At 35.3% G+C, this 15048-nt stretch overlaps 1 protein-coding gene across 1 annotated transcript in view; it reads left to right on the forward strand.

Annotated features, from left to right (window-relative positions):
- Pde3b (phosphodiesterase 3B) overlaps positions 1–15048 on the forward strand; it is a 127996-nt gene that overhangs the window by 95425 nt on the left and 17523 nt on the right. Inside the window, 6 exon segments of the mRNA XM_038319432.2 lie at positions 2455–2561; positions 6593–6803; positions 7343–7416; positions 13042–13079; positions 13081–13179; positions 14321–14458. Coding sequence (XP_038175360.1) covers positions 2455–2561; positions 6593–6803; positions 7343–7416; positions 13042–13079; positions 13081–13179; positions 14321–14458 — 667 coding nt within the window.

Genomic DNA, 15048 nt, shown 5'->3' on the forward strand with positions numbered 1-15048 from the left:
GGCTTACAAAATTAATTTACCTAGAATACTTGATGTTACCTTTGTACCCTCTACCTCATTCCACAGATAGGAGATAAATCTATCAGTGTATTGTTGCCCTCTATTTCATCTTCTCCTTTATCATTTTGTCTATGCAGTTTCATAGTTTTGCTACAGCTCTCTTGGGCTATTGAATTAGCCTCTCTTAGATGATTTTCATGTCCTTCATCAATTGTTCTATCTTCCTTAAGCAAAGTTTTGATTATATGGCTTTTTAATCATTAAGTCTTGGGATCCCTTACTGATACCTATAGAATGATTCTTAAGCTCGTAGTCTGGAAGTTGAAAGTCTGTTGTTACCTTATGGCAGATCTGCATGAAGCCTTATTTGGAAAAGATGGATCTCCGTGGAGCAGTCTTTTAAAGACCAAGAGTAACAAGGGGCCCTGGGTTAACTCTTGGACTGAAAAACAGAACAGAAACAACAAAAATGTTGCTGATTAAAAAATAGAGCATTGAAAATAATATAAGCTCTCTACATAAAAACAATAAGCATACAACTTTTTTAGACTTAATGAAGGTTTCTAATAACCATTTAATTTCCAGATAGCTCAATTATCAGAAAATGCTATCATCTGAGAAAGCAGTTTTGTTCATTAAAGAAAAGCAATTGGTTTAGCTTGTGAATTTCCTTAACACCTATTTATTTCCTGTTTTATGAAACTTTTCGCTTTCTAGCCATTCCTATCCTTTAGTACTGAAGTCTTTCAGTTACATTGAAATGTTTGTTACACTAGCACTGATCTTTAAAGACAGATGACTGCTTAACAGTTTCCCTATAGGAGTATGGCGTCCATGTTAGATTATGATGTTGATTCTGTGAAGAAAAATACTCACTCAAAATTTCAGAGTAGACAAGATATGTTATTTTGCTAATAACCTAGAGTTTATTACTTATTTGCCCTCCAAAGTCATTTGAACATTTTTATCAATTATTGTGCTGTATCTGAGAAAGACACAGGCCCAAAAAGAACTCACAAATCAGTAAGAGAAATTCTAGGGTCTGGGGAATGGCTCAGTGAATAAACTGCTTGCTATACAAGCGTAAGGGCCTGAATTTGGATATCTAGCACCTATATAAATGCTGGATTGGCTGACTCGGAAGACCAAAGTGTTCCTGGATCATGCTGGTTAGCTAGACTAGCCCTATCAGTAAGCTCTGGGCTTAATTGTAAGACTGAGTGAGGTTGAGAACAATCAATGATAATTCCTTATGTCAGTCTCAAGCCTTCTCATGCATGCTTATACACATGCATGTGTATCTGCCTGTGAGCACACACATGTGCTTATACACTTATGAACATGCATACACAAATGCCCTCATACTACATAAAATTCAAAATATCTTTAAGTATTAAAAATTTGAACAATATGGGACCTTTTGTGATAGAAATATGAATAAATACCTCTGAGTTCAAAATTAGCTCTTTGTTGAGTAAATGGAGTTTGAAAGAGCTGGAAGGATGGAAGGAGCTAGTGAGAGGCTTACTGAGAGCTGAGCCTACAACACTAAAATGGAAAGAAAGTAGACAGAGAATGTAGTTCTGAGGCCTGTTTAACTACTGTGAAGAGTTAGGCATACTTAGAACTATAAAGAAAAATAGCTGCTAAATAAATATCTAACAGGAATGGCATTCTTGGTCATTGAGGTCACATCTGAAGTCAGCCAATATAAAAAAGAAGGCCAGTAAATATATAAAGAAGGAATATGCAGTATTTATGTGTTTCAGATACTTTGAAAAAGATATTATATATTGAGTTTTATTTATTATCTTAGTGTACTGTGATTAACTATGGATAGTTTATTATCCATATTTAATTTCTTTGTGAAAACCCTAGAATCTATAGTAATATTTCAGTTCTATAAAATGACTGGGATAATGGTAGTGTCTGTAAGTTATGGGAACAGAAAGTAAGGGAAAGCTTAACTTTAGGCCAGTGGTTCTCAGTGTGGGCTTTGCCTCAGCAAGCCTGCATCATCTAAAGCCTTGTTAGAAAACCATAATGCCTGCCCTTACCTGACATGCCCAACACTTATCAAATTGGAAAATGTAGGGATGAGACCAGAGTCTGTTTTAAGAAAACTTGCAGGTGGTAACTTACTTTAGGAATGATCAATAAACTACATCTGTTGGGCTTAATCTGTTCCATAATCTGTTTTGAGGAAACTCACCCTTGCCAGTTTATACTGTTTGTGGGTGCTTCTTTGCTATTGTGGCAGGACTTGAGAGTTGCATTAGAGACATTATGAAATGAAAAGTCAGAGCATTTATTACTTTGCCCTTTTAATACAAAGAGCTTTAGAAGTCTTATGTCTGAATGTATACGTACAAATTGGCTAATAGGTTTAGCAAGAGAAAAAAGAAAAAAAGGAATTTTTATGATCTAAAAATTCTTATTTTTTCTTTTTATTAGTCATGGGTGCCACCTGAATGGACCTTTCAGTTCAAGTCTCCTGACAGTTCCAAAGCCAAGGTCCTCGTCTGTGTCGCTGACTCACCATGTGGGTCTGAGAAGAGCTGGTAAGAAGTAATCTTCTTTTTTAAATGCATTTTTAAGAGGCAAGATGTTACTGTTGTACAGACTGGCTTTGATCCCTTTGTGTCAAGGGCTCTCTCTACCACAGCCTTTCAGGTATTTGGAACTATAGGTGTATATTATGTTGCTAGCTTACAAATGATTATTTATAAATATACCTGAGAATCCTCTAAGCATACAGTAATATAAATTCTTACCATTTCACACATTTTAATTTGAATATCATATAATGTGTTGACATGGTTAAGCTACTTGTGCTGGCTACTATGTTTGTCCATTTGTTAGGTTCACTCAGCACATTTTGGACATCTATGTTCTGTATAATTTTGATAGACACTAGCATTCAGATAGAAAATAAGGAACTATTGTACTGACCTGGAAAAGTTGCAGATCCAGACAAAAAGGAATTTTTTTCAGGAGAGTGTATTGATTTTTTAAAATTGTGGTAAAAATATTTAGTATCAGAGTAAAAAAAAATCCCTGATTATCCCCTGCCAAATCACTCTTAAGATAGTAGTAATTCTTGACCTTTGTAATGCTGTGATCCTTTGGTGTAGTTTCCCTTGGTGGCGACCCCCAACCATAAAATTTTGTTGACACTTCATAACTGTAATTTTGCTATTGTTATGAATTGTAATATAAATATCTGATACGCTACCTCCTAAGCGTTGGGCGGGGGGGTGGAGGAGTCATGACCCACAGGTTGAGAACCACTGTTCTAACAGGATAACTCTTAAACTAAAAATGAATGGGTTGGGGAAATATCTCAGTTAGTAAGGAGCTTAGTTCAGTCCTCAGGTGGTAGTACACTGAAGCGGCAGGAGAAGCTTGGGGCTCACTGGCTATCCAGCCTAGTCTATGTGGCTAGCCCCAGGTTAGTGACAGTAAAAAGGAAAAAAACCAAAAGGCTGGGCAGTTGCTGAGGAACAATATAAGAGGTTGGTTGTTTTGGCCTTCACATGCACAGGCACATACACACACACACACACATATTCGAATACACATACATACATAAACACACATATCACATATAAACACATATCACATATGCACACACATGCACATACAGAGAAATACATGCATAAATAACATAAATAAAAATAGTTCAGATTAGAAAACTTTTCATAACACCCTGGGTGAAAGTTATTTTAAAAATACAACATAGTGGGGGATGGAGCGATGGCTTAGCAGTTAAGAACAATAGCTGCTCTTGCGGGAGACTGGGTTGTATTCCTAGCACCCACATGACAACTCAGAGCCATCTGTAACTTCTACTCCAGGTCATCTGGTGCCCTCTTGGCTTCCATGAGCAAGAGGTACACAAATAGTATAAACATACATAAAAGTAAAACATCCGCAAGCATAAAATAAAATCTAAAATATTAAAAAATACTATATAGTAATACTGAAGACTTTTCAGTATTCTTATATAACAAAACTCTTTAATGCATGTTAAAATATAAATGTGAAGAGGCAGTAAAATATTACTGATAATCAAGAGATATAGACACTCGAAACAGGAGATTTACATATTATATTGGAATTAACAGTATTAAAAATAATGATGTTTCAAAGAAAATGCCAAAATATATAGCTACTTCAGACAGAGAATTGGGATGCACAGGAGAGAGTCATTGGAACATCTAGAGCTGCATAACACTCTGTCTTAAGTGAGAAGTTCTTGAGGACTTGCAACAGAAAGCAAAAGCCCTGCCCCTGACAACAGAGATTAGAAAATGTTGAAACTGAATTATAGAGAAAGACCAAATGTGTAAAATGAGAACACCATAAAAATCCCAAATATATGTGTAAATAACATTACACAGGAAAGGACAGTCAGTCTTCTGAATTTCAAAGAGAAAGAGGAAATTCTCCAGAGGAATCAGGAAAAGATGATTTTCAAGGGAAAACACTAACACAGTGACTTCAACAGAGACTCTAGAAGCCAAAAACATTTGAAACAGTAATAATAATAATAATGATAATCTCCAGTGTTGACCTCTTTATCTAGTGCAGTAACCATGGAGAGTTACTGGTACAGAAATTGCTTTCCACTGTTTTTAGCACATACATATGTGCAGACGATGGCTGTATGTGAATGTGTTTTGATAACTGCTGTAGTGTGTGTAGGCTATCAGTACAGCTAGAGAAACTTGTTTCATCTCTTCAGGAAAGAAGCTAGGAAGCAGTTTTTCCTATATACCAAGGCTGAATGAATTTGTTGCCTACAAACCTCACTGAAATTCTGCAAAGAAAGTTTCTTAGATAGGATGAAAATAATTTGCATCCCAATATGGAACTGCATAAGTAAATGAAAAGCATCCTTTAGCCCAAGTAGGCAAGTATAAGGAAATCATTAATAAGTAACAATAAGTTCCTCAGTATGTATAATAATTGCAGAAAAGGGTACAGAGTGGGTAAATAGATGTAAATGTGTAGGCTCCTAGGCGTGACTGAAACAAGGAAAAGAGTCATGACTGCACACGGACTAACACTGCACAGATCCATATAATAGAGAAAAAGGCTGGCGTTGGTGGTAGAGAGGTATGATTTTAAAAACTGAACAATCCAAAGAATTCAGAAAAATAGAAGGAATGGTGAAAATGAGTTTCAAAATAGGTTAAAGACCTAAACAGGAAAGATTTCATTTAAAAGGGGGGGAGGTGAATGAAGTTTGTGAAAACGGAAAAAAAAAAGAACATACAATTTCAGTCATTAAAACTTATTACTAAGTAGTGGTAATTAAGAGAGTATGTTATTGATATAAATAAAGTCCAGTTTTGGGAAATAGAACTTAGAAATAAATGTTACATCTATAGTCAGATTATTTTCAATAGAGATGCCAAGATGACTTAGGAGTAGAATGAAGTATTTTCATTTCTGATGCTGCTTGAAGTGGATATGTATATGCAAAGGAATGAATTTAGAGCCCTGCTTTCACAAAAACTATCTCAAGTTGTGTTAAAGAACTTTTATGATATGCTACCACTTTAGAAGATGTGGAGAAAAGGAACCCATAGTTATATAATAGGGATGAAAATTGCCGTAGCTAGTCTGGAAACCTCAAAATTTATGTGAGCAGGAGTTCTTCTAAAGATAACCCAAAAGGAAATGGGTCTGCTGTGGTTGTGCCTGTGCTTCCATGTCCATTGCCGCATTATTAACAAGAACCAAGCTACGCAAACAACCTAATGTCAGTGAATACATTAATACTTAAAGACATGTGATAGATAGTCACCATATACCTGTGTTTCATTGGATCTTTAATTCCCACCAAAGTATTAGCTTTGTGTGCCTCTCCTCAGGTAAACCTTCATCACTTCAATTCAGTGAATTCACCAAAGATTCTGCCAATAATTTGAGAGACATGCTACTTGGTCCTGAAGGATTTTTCCTTTTCATTTTATTTCTGTTATTATCTTTACGGTGTTCTAGGCTGGTTGAGTTGCAGAGATGTTAACGTTTTTCTCCATTGTGAAACTCAGCACAACACATGTGTTTGCTGGATGAGCTGGAGTTCCTAGTTTTTTATCTTTTAAAGGGGCCTGTCGTTGTGCTAGTATAATTTCATCAACTTGCTTAATGTTGTTAAGAACTTTAGTTGTTCAGTATTAAATGTTATAATTAGGAAAAATATCTAATACTTTATCATGTGGACAATCAACTTTTTTTTCCTTGAAATCACGGGCCTTTCACAAAATGTAAAGATCAAGACCTATTTGTACTTGAAAAATTTGTGCCACACAGCCCACATATATAAAGGAATTCTCAATATTTATCTACTATGTGTTCTTATGCCAGAGGCTGATAACTATTTATTGCTTAGTAGTAATTAGTAATGACAAATACAACACCTACTTTTTAAATTCTTAGACTGCCTCAAAGCCCAGCATAGATAGAAATGTATTATTTAATTGAAATTTTTTTCTTTTAGCAGGCAAATGCTATTCATGAAAACTCAAAACACACATAGTAAATACATAATTATTTATATATCCTCTCTCTTAATTTTTAGGTGCTTTGCCCTGCCTGAGTCTTGTGAATTCTCCAAGCCATATAGCAGTGTCTGCTGGCTCTCTAACTAATCGATCACCCATAGACTTTCCTGATACTGCTGATTTCCTTACAAAGCCAAGTATTATTTTGCAGAGATCACTGAGCAGTGTACCCAATGCAGCAGATGTCTACCAGTACCTTAGAAGTCCTGACAGCAGTCTGTGTAGCAGGTGAGTCCCCGGCCTCCTTATTTCTGTTTCAGTATATAGATTCTCTTGATAGTTGTTGGCTGTTTTCTGATTCTGTATAATAAATGAAGAGTGGATTAAGACTGTCTCCCCTATATTTAACCTAGTAATTTTTTTATTATGATTAAATGTTTTTCTCAGTTCAGTGCTATTAGTTTTCAGATAAATAATCTTCTTCTATGGTGAAATCCAGTTATATTCTATTTCTTATAACATTTTAATAAACAGAATATTTGATATACATTACTTATTTTGCAGTCCTTTGTTGATTTGATGTTCTTATTTTGTCTCCAATAGAAATGAAGGTTTTATCTTAGACCCTAATGTCTATTTTTAAGAACTTATTTCCTTTAAAAACACAAGGGAGCTTCCTAGAATAAAATCATTCAGGTTTATGCACAGATTAGTATATTAGGATATGTTACAGTTTGGATCTTATTTAAAAATTAGGCAGATCCCCTCATTATATTCAGGTAAAAATCTTTATTTATTGTATATATTTGTCTATTTTATTCTATAAGCTGTGGACATCAAATATTCAAATATGTTTCAACATGTGAACCTGAAGGTACAGACCACCACAGTGGAAAATCAGGTGAGATTGCATCAATCATATGTATTTGAGTTCAAAGATACAGTGGTTTTTACTTTCACGTACCTAGTTTTATGTTTCTGGATTTTTGTTTTTCATGGTGCTGGGGATGAAACTCAGAGAGTCGCATTGTGCTGAGTGAATACTCGACACTGAGCACATTCCAGGTCACATTTCTCCATCTGCACAGTGGAGAAGAACACAGCATTTTTACTTATTCTTCAGGAACTCCTAAGAATGACAGTGACAGAGAACGTGTTGTATAGATCAATGTAGTCTTTGTTTATGGCTAGTATTGATACTAGTGAAATTAGTAATGTTGAAACTTGCACTGCAGAGCTGACGTTTGAAAGGGATTACACACCTTCAGACAAGAGTGCAGTTGATGAAATTTTATCTATTCCATAACTTTAAAAAAAATCATCATGGAAGGTATGAACTCTAGAAGGCTATATATCCGTGGCAAAATGGATCACAAAGAAATAGGCTATTATCAGTTCCTTCTGGACTACAAAGTTCATTTTTTGTTTGTTTTGCTTTTGTGTTTGTGTTTCGTTTTTTTCCAGACAGGACTTTGCTGTAGCTCTGGAGCCTGTCCTGGAACTCGCTTTGTAGACCATGCTGGCCTCGAACTCACAGAGATCCATCTGCCTCTGCCTCTCGAGTGCTGTGTTTAAAGGCGTGCACCACCACCACTCGGCTTAAAATTTAATTTTAAAGTATATGACTCAACAGTTTTTAAATTATGTGTTTATTTAATTTGCATTTTAAAAGGTTGTTTAGAAGTGAACTGTGACTAATCCTTCATACAGTCTTCCAAAAACAGAGGTAAAACCTCCCAGCTTACTCTTAGACTTATATTACTTGAATATCACATCCACACAGAATCATTACAATGGGCAATGAAGTGTTATCTCTTATGTACACAGACATAAAAATTCTTAACAAAATTCTATCAGACTAAATTTAGCAATGTAAAAATGTCCCCCCATTGTCAACTGGTATTTCAAAAATGAAAGAATCATGGGACAGCCAAATGTTAGTCATATACACCAAAGTATTGACATACAGAGGAACAAAAGAATCATATGATGTATTCAAGAGATAGAGAAAAAAAATTAAAAACTTTTTGTGGTTAAAACTAAGCTTGTAATAACTAGGCAATTCCTTAGCTTGATAAAAGGTATATTTACACATAATATCCTTAATGAAAAAGAGGTAGTTAATATTATTTTTTAATTTTTATTACATTTAATTCATTTTTATGTTGCTGAAGCTTGAAGCAAGAGCCCTGTGAACACTTGGCAAGGGCTCTACCACTATGCTACATTCCCAGCCCTCTTAAATTTTAGTGTATGTGTTGTGTGTGTGTATAAGTATGTGTATATAGCACATGTGTGAAGGTCAGAGGCAACTTTTAGTAATAGGATCTTAAACTCAGGTCATCAGGCTTAGCAGCAAGCACCTTTTTCTACTGAGACATCTTGTTGACCCAGTGAACATTCTTCTGTTTATATTTCTTAATACTTATTTTGTTATTTTAAATTACACACACACACACACACACACACACACACACACACACGAATGCAAGTGCCCATAGAAGCCAGAAGTATTTGTTAGAGTTACAAGTTGTTGTGAGCCTCCTAATGACTGTGCTAGGAACTACAAGAACAGTATGCTAACCCAAAATTGTTCTTATTGGAGAAACACTGTTGCTTTCCAGCTCATTAACAACTGAGGAGAATGTTTAATCTCTACAGTTCTGTTCAGCAGTATACTAATGGTTTAGTAAGAGAAATGAGAAAGAAAAATAAATGAAGGCATCCATAATCTAAAGGAATATGTATTCATAAATCATTATCTAGATCATTATCTATGAATTATCTATCATGATCTATCTAATAGAACATTCTCTATCATGATCTATTCATTAGAAATTGTAACACACACACACACACACACACACACGCACACACACACACACACACACTCTGCCCCCTTCTAAAACTGCTAGAATCAAACAAGTTTAATTCAACTCTGCATCTCTAGGTTAGAAATAAACTGGTAAAAACTGAAGCTAAGAAAATATTTCATTCAAAGTAGTATCAAAAAGAATAAGGTAGCTAGAATAAATCTAACAGAACAAGTAAAAGAAAATTCATACACCCAAAATTATGAAACATTGCTGAGACAATACCTAAACACCTAAACAAATGGAGATTTCATAGGATTTGAAAACTCAGTAGTATCAAAATGACAATTCTCTCAAATGGATAAAAACCAATTTAATACAATCTTTATAAAATTTCAACCAGAGGCAGGGAGGAGGCTGAAATTTTTAATAAAAATAAAAAAAAATTTCAACCAGTTTTTATTTTAAGGGGTGGAAATTGAAAAGTAAGATGTTAAAGCTTATACAGAAGTACATATGGCCTACAATAGAAAATGTGAGCTTGAGATGTTTGATGTAGGCACAGAGATGAAGTTCCTGGGTTGGTGGAATAGAACTGAGGATCAAGGAGAAGAGTCTTGTATTAATAGTCAACTAATTTTGACAGGTTAGCCAGCACTGTCGAGAAAGGAAAGGATGACTTTGTCAACAGTTAGTTCTGGGATATCCACTGGCAAGGAAAGGAACTTGAACCCTTACTCTACTACATGCTTAAAAAGTAACTTAAATCACGGTGTAAAAAAAACCATGAGGGACATTATGGAGATGACAAGACGGTTCTAAAGTGGATTATCATGATAGTTGTGCAACCTTACATTTACTCAGAATGTTTGCTTGTATGCTTAGGGTACAGGCTAAAAATTTCTTTTGTTTTCCCCAAATTCAGATACTAAAACACCGACCCTCAATGTGATGGTACTAGAGTTTGGGAGGTAATCAGATTATGAAGGTGGAACTCTCAGAAGTAAGATTATTTCTCTTAAAAGGGGCTCACTAGAACTTGGTGGCTTTCTTTTCTACTTTGTGAGAAACTGCCATTCTAACACCTGAGAGATCTTTGTCAGAACTCCACTGCATTGGGACTCTGGCCTACTTCTTGGCCTCACCCTGTAAGAAGTGCACTTCTGTTGTTTATAAGTCACCCAACGTAAGGTGTTCTGCTCTGGTGTCTTCCACTGACATGGTAGATTTTAACTGCATACTATTCCACTTAAGCAGCCCTCTCATGGCGGGGGCGTTTAAATACGATCAAAAATAATTACTTGTCCGCTATAAGTCATAGCACTACTCCAGCAGTGCATCTTGCCTGGTGGGTTCTTATTGTAGTTTATGGAGTTCACAGCTGGGTTAGACCCCTGATAAACTTTTCTCCTCCAGCAGCCTACATCGCACCTTCTGTCCAGCAGGGAAGAAGCTTCCAGCTCAGTTCCAAGATGAGTATTTCAGTAGTAGGGTTTTGCATTTAAAATGCAACAATTTGAAACCAACTTTTAGTTTAGAGTATCATTGTAACTACTGCCCTCATTTACCAAGAATATGTGAATATTATAGACCCCTTTACTATACTCTTGCCAGCACTGCAGGTCCTCTATAGTTGACTTGATAACTGAGGTGGGTACTAGGTGTCAAACAGTGGGAGCCATATAGCCTGGATACACTGGATGAAGAAGTGGTTCTGGTCCTAGGCAGGCTGGAAGAGGACAGTGAGGTATCAGCACCCTCTTCAGACATGCACACAGTTTGAGTTGCATGACTTGTATAAGCTTTTCTATTGTAGATTTTGAACTATGGTTGATCATGGGTGACTGAAGTTGGAAAATGAGGCTTCAGATAAAGAGACACTAATGAATTCTAAATTTTACTTTTAAAATGAATGTGTTAAAAAAATAAAATGAATGTGTTTTATTTGGAAAAGTAGTATTTTACAAACAATAGTATTTTCTGATGCCTAAATTAATTAAGTTTGCTATTCAGTATGTTAGGCCCAGAATTCACTAATTTTTAAATCACTTACTATGTTTAACATCTGACATGTTGGGTTAGTTACTATCAACATTTTATAGGGAACTTGACATTAAGTTTAAATATAAACATCAGGCTTTAAACCTCCTTCTAAAGTTTAACTTCATGAGTATTAAACTTTTTTCCTCTCTATGAGATTATAGTACCTCTCTAAATTGCCCATGTTGTCCTCAGCTTAGTGACCAGCCTTTCTGTTAGCTGGTACAGGCATAGGACACTGCCGGGCTCAGTGAGGGCACTTCAGAACTCAGAAGAGCCAGCATCCTGGCTTATGCCTATAACTCTGGCCCTTGGGAGAGTGAAACATGAGGCTTGCTATGAGTTCAAGGCCCAGCTAGAGCTACATATTAACAATTCTAGGCCAGCTGGTGCTACAAGGTGAGACATACACACCCAACACACAAACAAACAAACAAACAAACCCAAGCCCAAACAAACAGAAAATCTAGTTTCGCTTTTAAAACAACTGGGCCTATAGTGTGGATGAGGTGAGGGATTGCTAACTGAGGTGAGACTGGGCAGTTTAGTGAGATGCCATCTTAGTAAATAATCAGAAGAAAAGATTTGCAGTCCTATGTATTGAAGAGCACAACAGATGTGAGTTTATAGCTCGATGAATTTTTATACATTGTGTAATATGTACCCAGATTTAGAAACTAAATGTTATTTTAAAATTTCCCTTTATGCACCCTTGAAGCTGTACCCCCTAAGGTAACGATTTCCCTGTCTTTCAGTGCTCATGTGTACCACTCATGCATATCATTAATTTTTTAAAAAAATGTATTGTGTGTTTGTGAATAATGACAGGTTGGGGGTAGGGAGACCTTCATATCATGGTGTGCATGTGGGGATCAGACTGCTTTGTGGAGTCAGTTCTCTCTTTCCACCTTCATCTGGGTTTCAGGATTGAACTCAGGTTGCCAGGCTGTGTCGCAGTCACCTTGACTGGCATTGCCATCTCTCTGGCCCAAATACCAGTTTTGAGACTTTTAAAAAGAGCATCTCATAAGGAGAATAACAGGGTATGGACTTTCCCCCCTGCCTTTCTTCATTGATCATTTTATGTTTAAGAATTCACTTTGCATTGTATATAATTGCATTTATTCTGTTACTTACTAGTGTATGAGTCCACCACAGGAAAATTACCTGTTTACAGTATTATAATACTGGTTATATACTGGAGTTACTCTGCTTTTCCATGGAACTTGAGAAAAAGAATATTATTAATCAAAAAGAAGAGAAATAACTAGAAGTTTTACATGTTGCTTAATTGCATTGACACATAACTAAGAATTTTGAATATTTGTATCTGAGTCTCATATGAGGATTGTTTATACCAAATTGGCAAGAGGTGTCTGTTGATAGGGACTGGCCTTTTCTGTTTCTCACTTTTATAAAGCTATCTGGCCCTTTCTGTCACCCATGAATAGATATGTGAACTGAGTCCCAGATGTGAAGTGCTTGTGCTCTCTGAGCGTAAGACCCTACACAGAGTCAGCGACCTAGAGCTGATGGTTGAGGAAATGTTTTAAGCTGAGTGGCGTGCTTCACTCTGTCAGAATAGTTTTAAATCAGTGACCAGTTTTTGTAATAAAGCTGCATATTTAAGACACATTTTGTTTCTATTTATTGCTATGTATGCTTTTTGAAAGGTGAAGAAGATAACACTGTTTTCTCAAAAGAGCCCATTCAACATTGTGGAAACTCAAGAAGAAACAGTGAAGAAAGACTGCAGGGAATTATCGTTGGAAGGTGATAGTCACCTAATGGAAGAGGCACAGCAACCAAATGTAAAGGATAAGCTTTCAATATCATTATGTTAAGGTGAAATATGATATGAGTTAGTACTGTCATCATTATTTTTACACAGAACATAATTATCAATGTAATGGCATTTTAATTTTTTCACTGAGAAGTCACAATTACTGAAATAATGCCTGGATCATAAAACATAGTTCTAAGTCTATCATCTAGGAACAACAAAGATTAACTTTTGTGTGAATATTTAGTTTTTAGTAGATATATTTCATTCTGTTATTGCTTAATTGTGTTTAAATGCAGAGACCATATGTGTAGTCATTAAAAAACAATAATTATTTTCATGGGCTTGTAAATTGGCTCAGTTGGCAAAGGTGTTTGCTGACAAGACTGATGATCTGAGTTTGATCCCTGGATCCACATGATGGAAGGAGAGAACTCAGACTCTGAAAAATTATCCTCTGACTTTTACAGACACACAGTGTGCTATACATGTGAATGCACACACACAAAATATACAAAAGAACAGTTACTTCTAGTGGTACCGTTTTCGTAAGTTCAGTGTGTAAGTTTGTGGGACAAAATCCCATTCATGTACTTGGGATACTATCCTAGTAAGAAGTATTGTAGTGAGACAAGGCTTTTTTTCCATTATACTTTGCTACATATAATTTCTAAAATGAAAATAATGGATTTTAGATTTACATAGTCATTTGGAAATAAAATGCTTACTTATATAACTAAAGTATCATCAGTCTTCTGTTGCTAAGAAGACGTGCTTAAAGTTTTCTCGAGATGGCTTTTAACAAATAGACAAAATAGAAGGCAGATAAAGAATATTTGAAAAAAACTACCAGAAAAGAGGGCTAACTGTTAATATTCAGTTCTAAGCATTCTCTCTTATATGTTAGAAATATGTGTGCTCACATACATAAGATACAACAGTAGTCCTTTAACAAGTGTGAGGCCAGCATGGTCTACAAGAGCTAGTTCCAGGACAGGCTCCAAAGCTACAGAGAACCCTGTCTTGAAAAAAAAAAAACTTTTATATTGACTAATATATTGAAATGATAATATTTTAGATATATCGGTTTGAATAAAATAAATGACTTACGTTCACTAAAAACCAATTATCTGTAAAAGATAAAAGTTGTTTTTTTCTCCTGTGTTTAGATTGACCAGGAAGTATTTCTGGACCCGATGTTAGTAGAAGATTATGACTTGTTAATAGAGAAGATGAGCAGCTGGAATTTTCAGATTTTTGAGCTTGTAGAAAAGATGGGAGAAAAATCAGGAAGGATTCTGAGTCAGGTTTGTTTTCATATCTCTATTATTGTAATTTTTTCTCATACGTTTATAAAAGCAAAATCTAAATCTTGATACTAGTTTAAGTACAGATTCAGAAATGGCATTGTCATTAAATTTATCTTTCAGATAGCCCTCAAAACATGCAGCTAAGTGTACAGATATACATATGTGTTATATATTATTATAAGTATATAAAAATTCATGTATGAAAATCATTAATTTGACTATACTAATAGATTTCATTTAGGCTAGCATAGTAATATTTACTTTTTCTTGACTCTTGAGGTCTGAAAGGACCTGAAAGATGACTTAGTTCTAACTAATAACTGAAATGCAAACTTCATTTTTATCTGCCCTCCCTCTTCAGAACTTGGCTGAATAGTTCATCTCATAAATGAACCAAGAGTCAGAGTTCACCTAATCAGTCTTTGTATCACTTGGCCTTCCTAATGTAATGATTTTCATTAATTCCTTTAATATCCTATCTGTGAAGTTCAAAACTTAAAAGGATACCATGTGACAAATATGAGATATTTCCATTGAATTCTTTAGGGCCAAAATTATGTTAAATATTTTTTTGCCTTTTTTAACAC

Source organism: Arvicola amphibius, chromosome 1 (assembly GCF_903992535.2).
Source record: "Arvicola amphibius chromosome 1, mArvAmp1.2, whole genome shotgun sequence".
NCBI lineage: Eukaryota > Metazoa > Chordata > Mammalia > Rodentia > Cricetidae > Arvicola > Arvicola amphibius.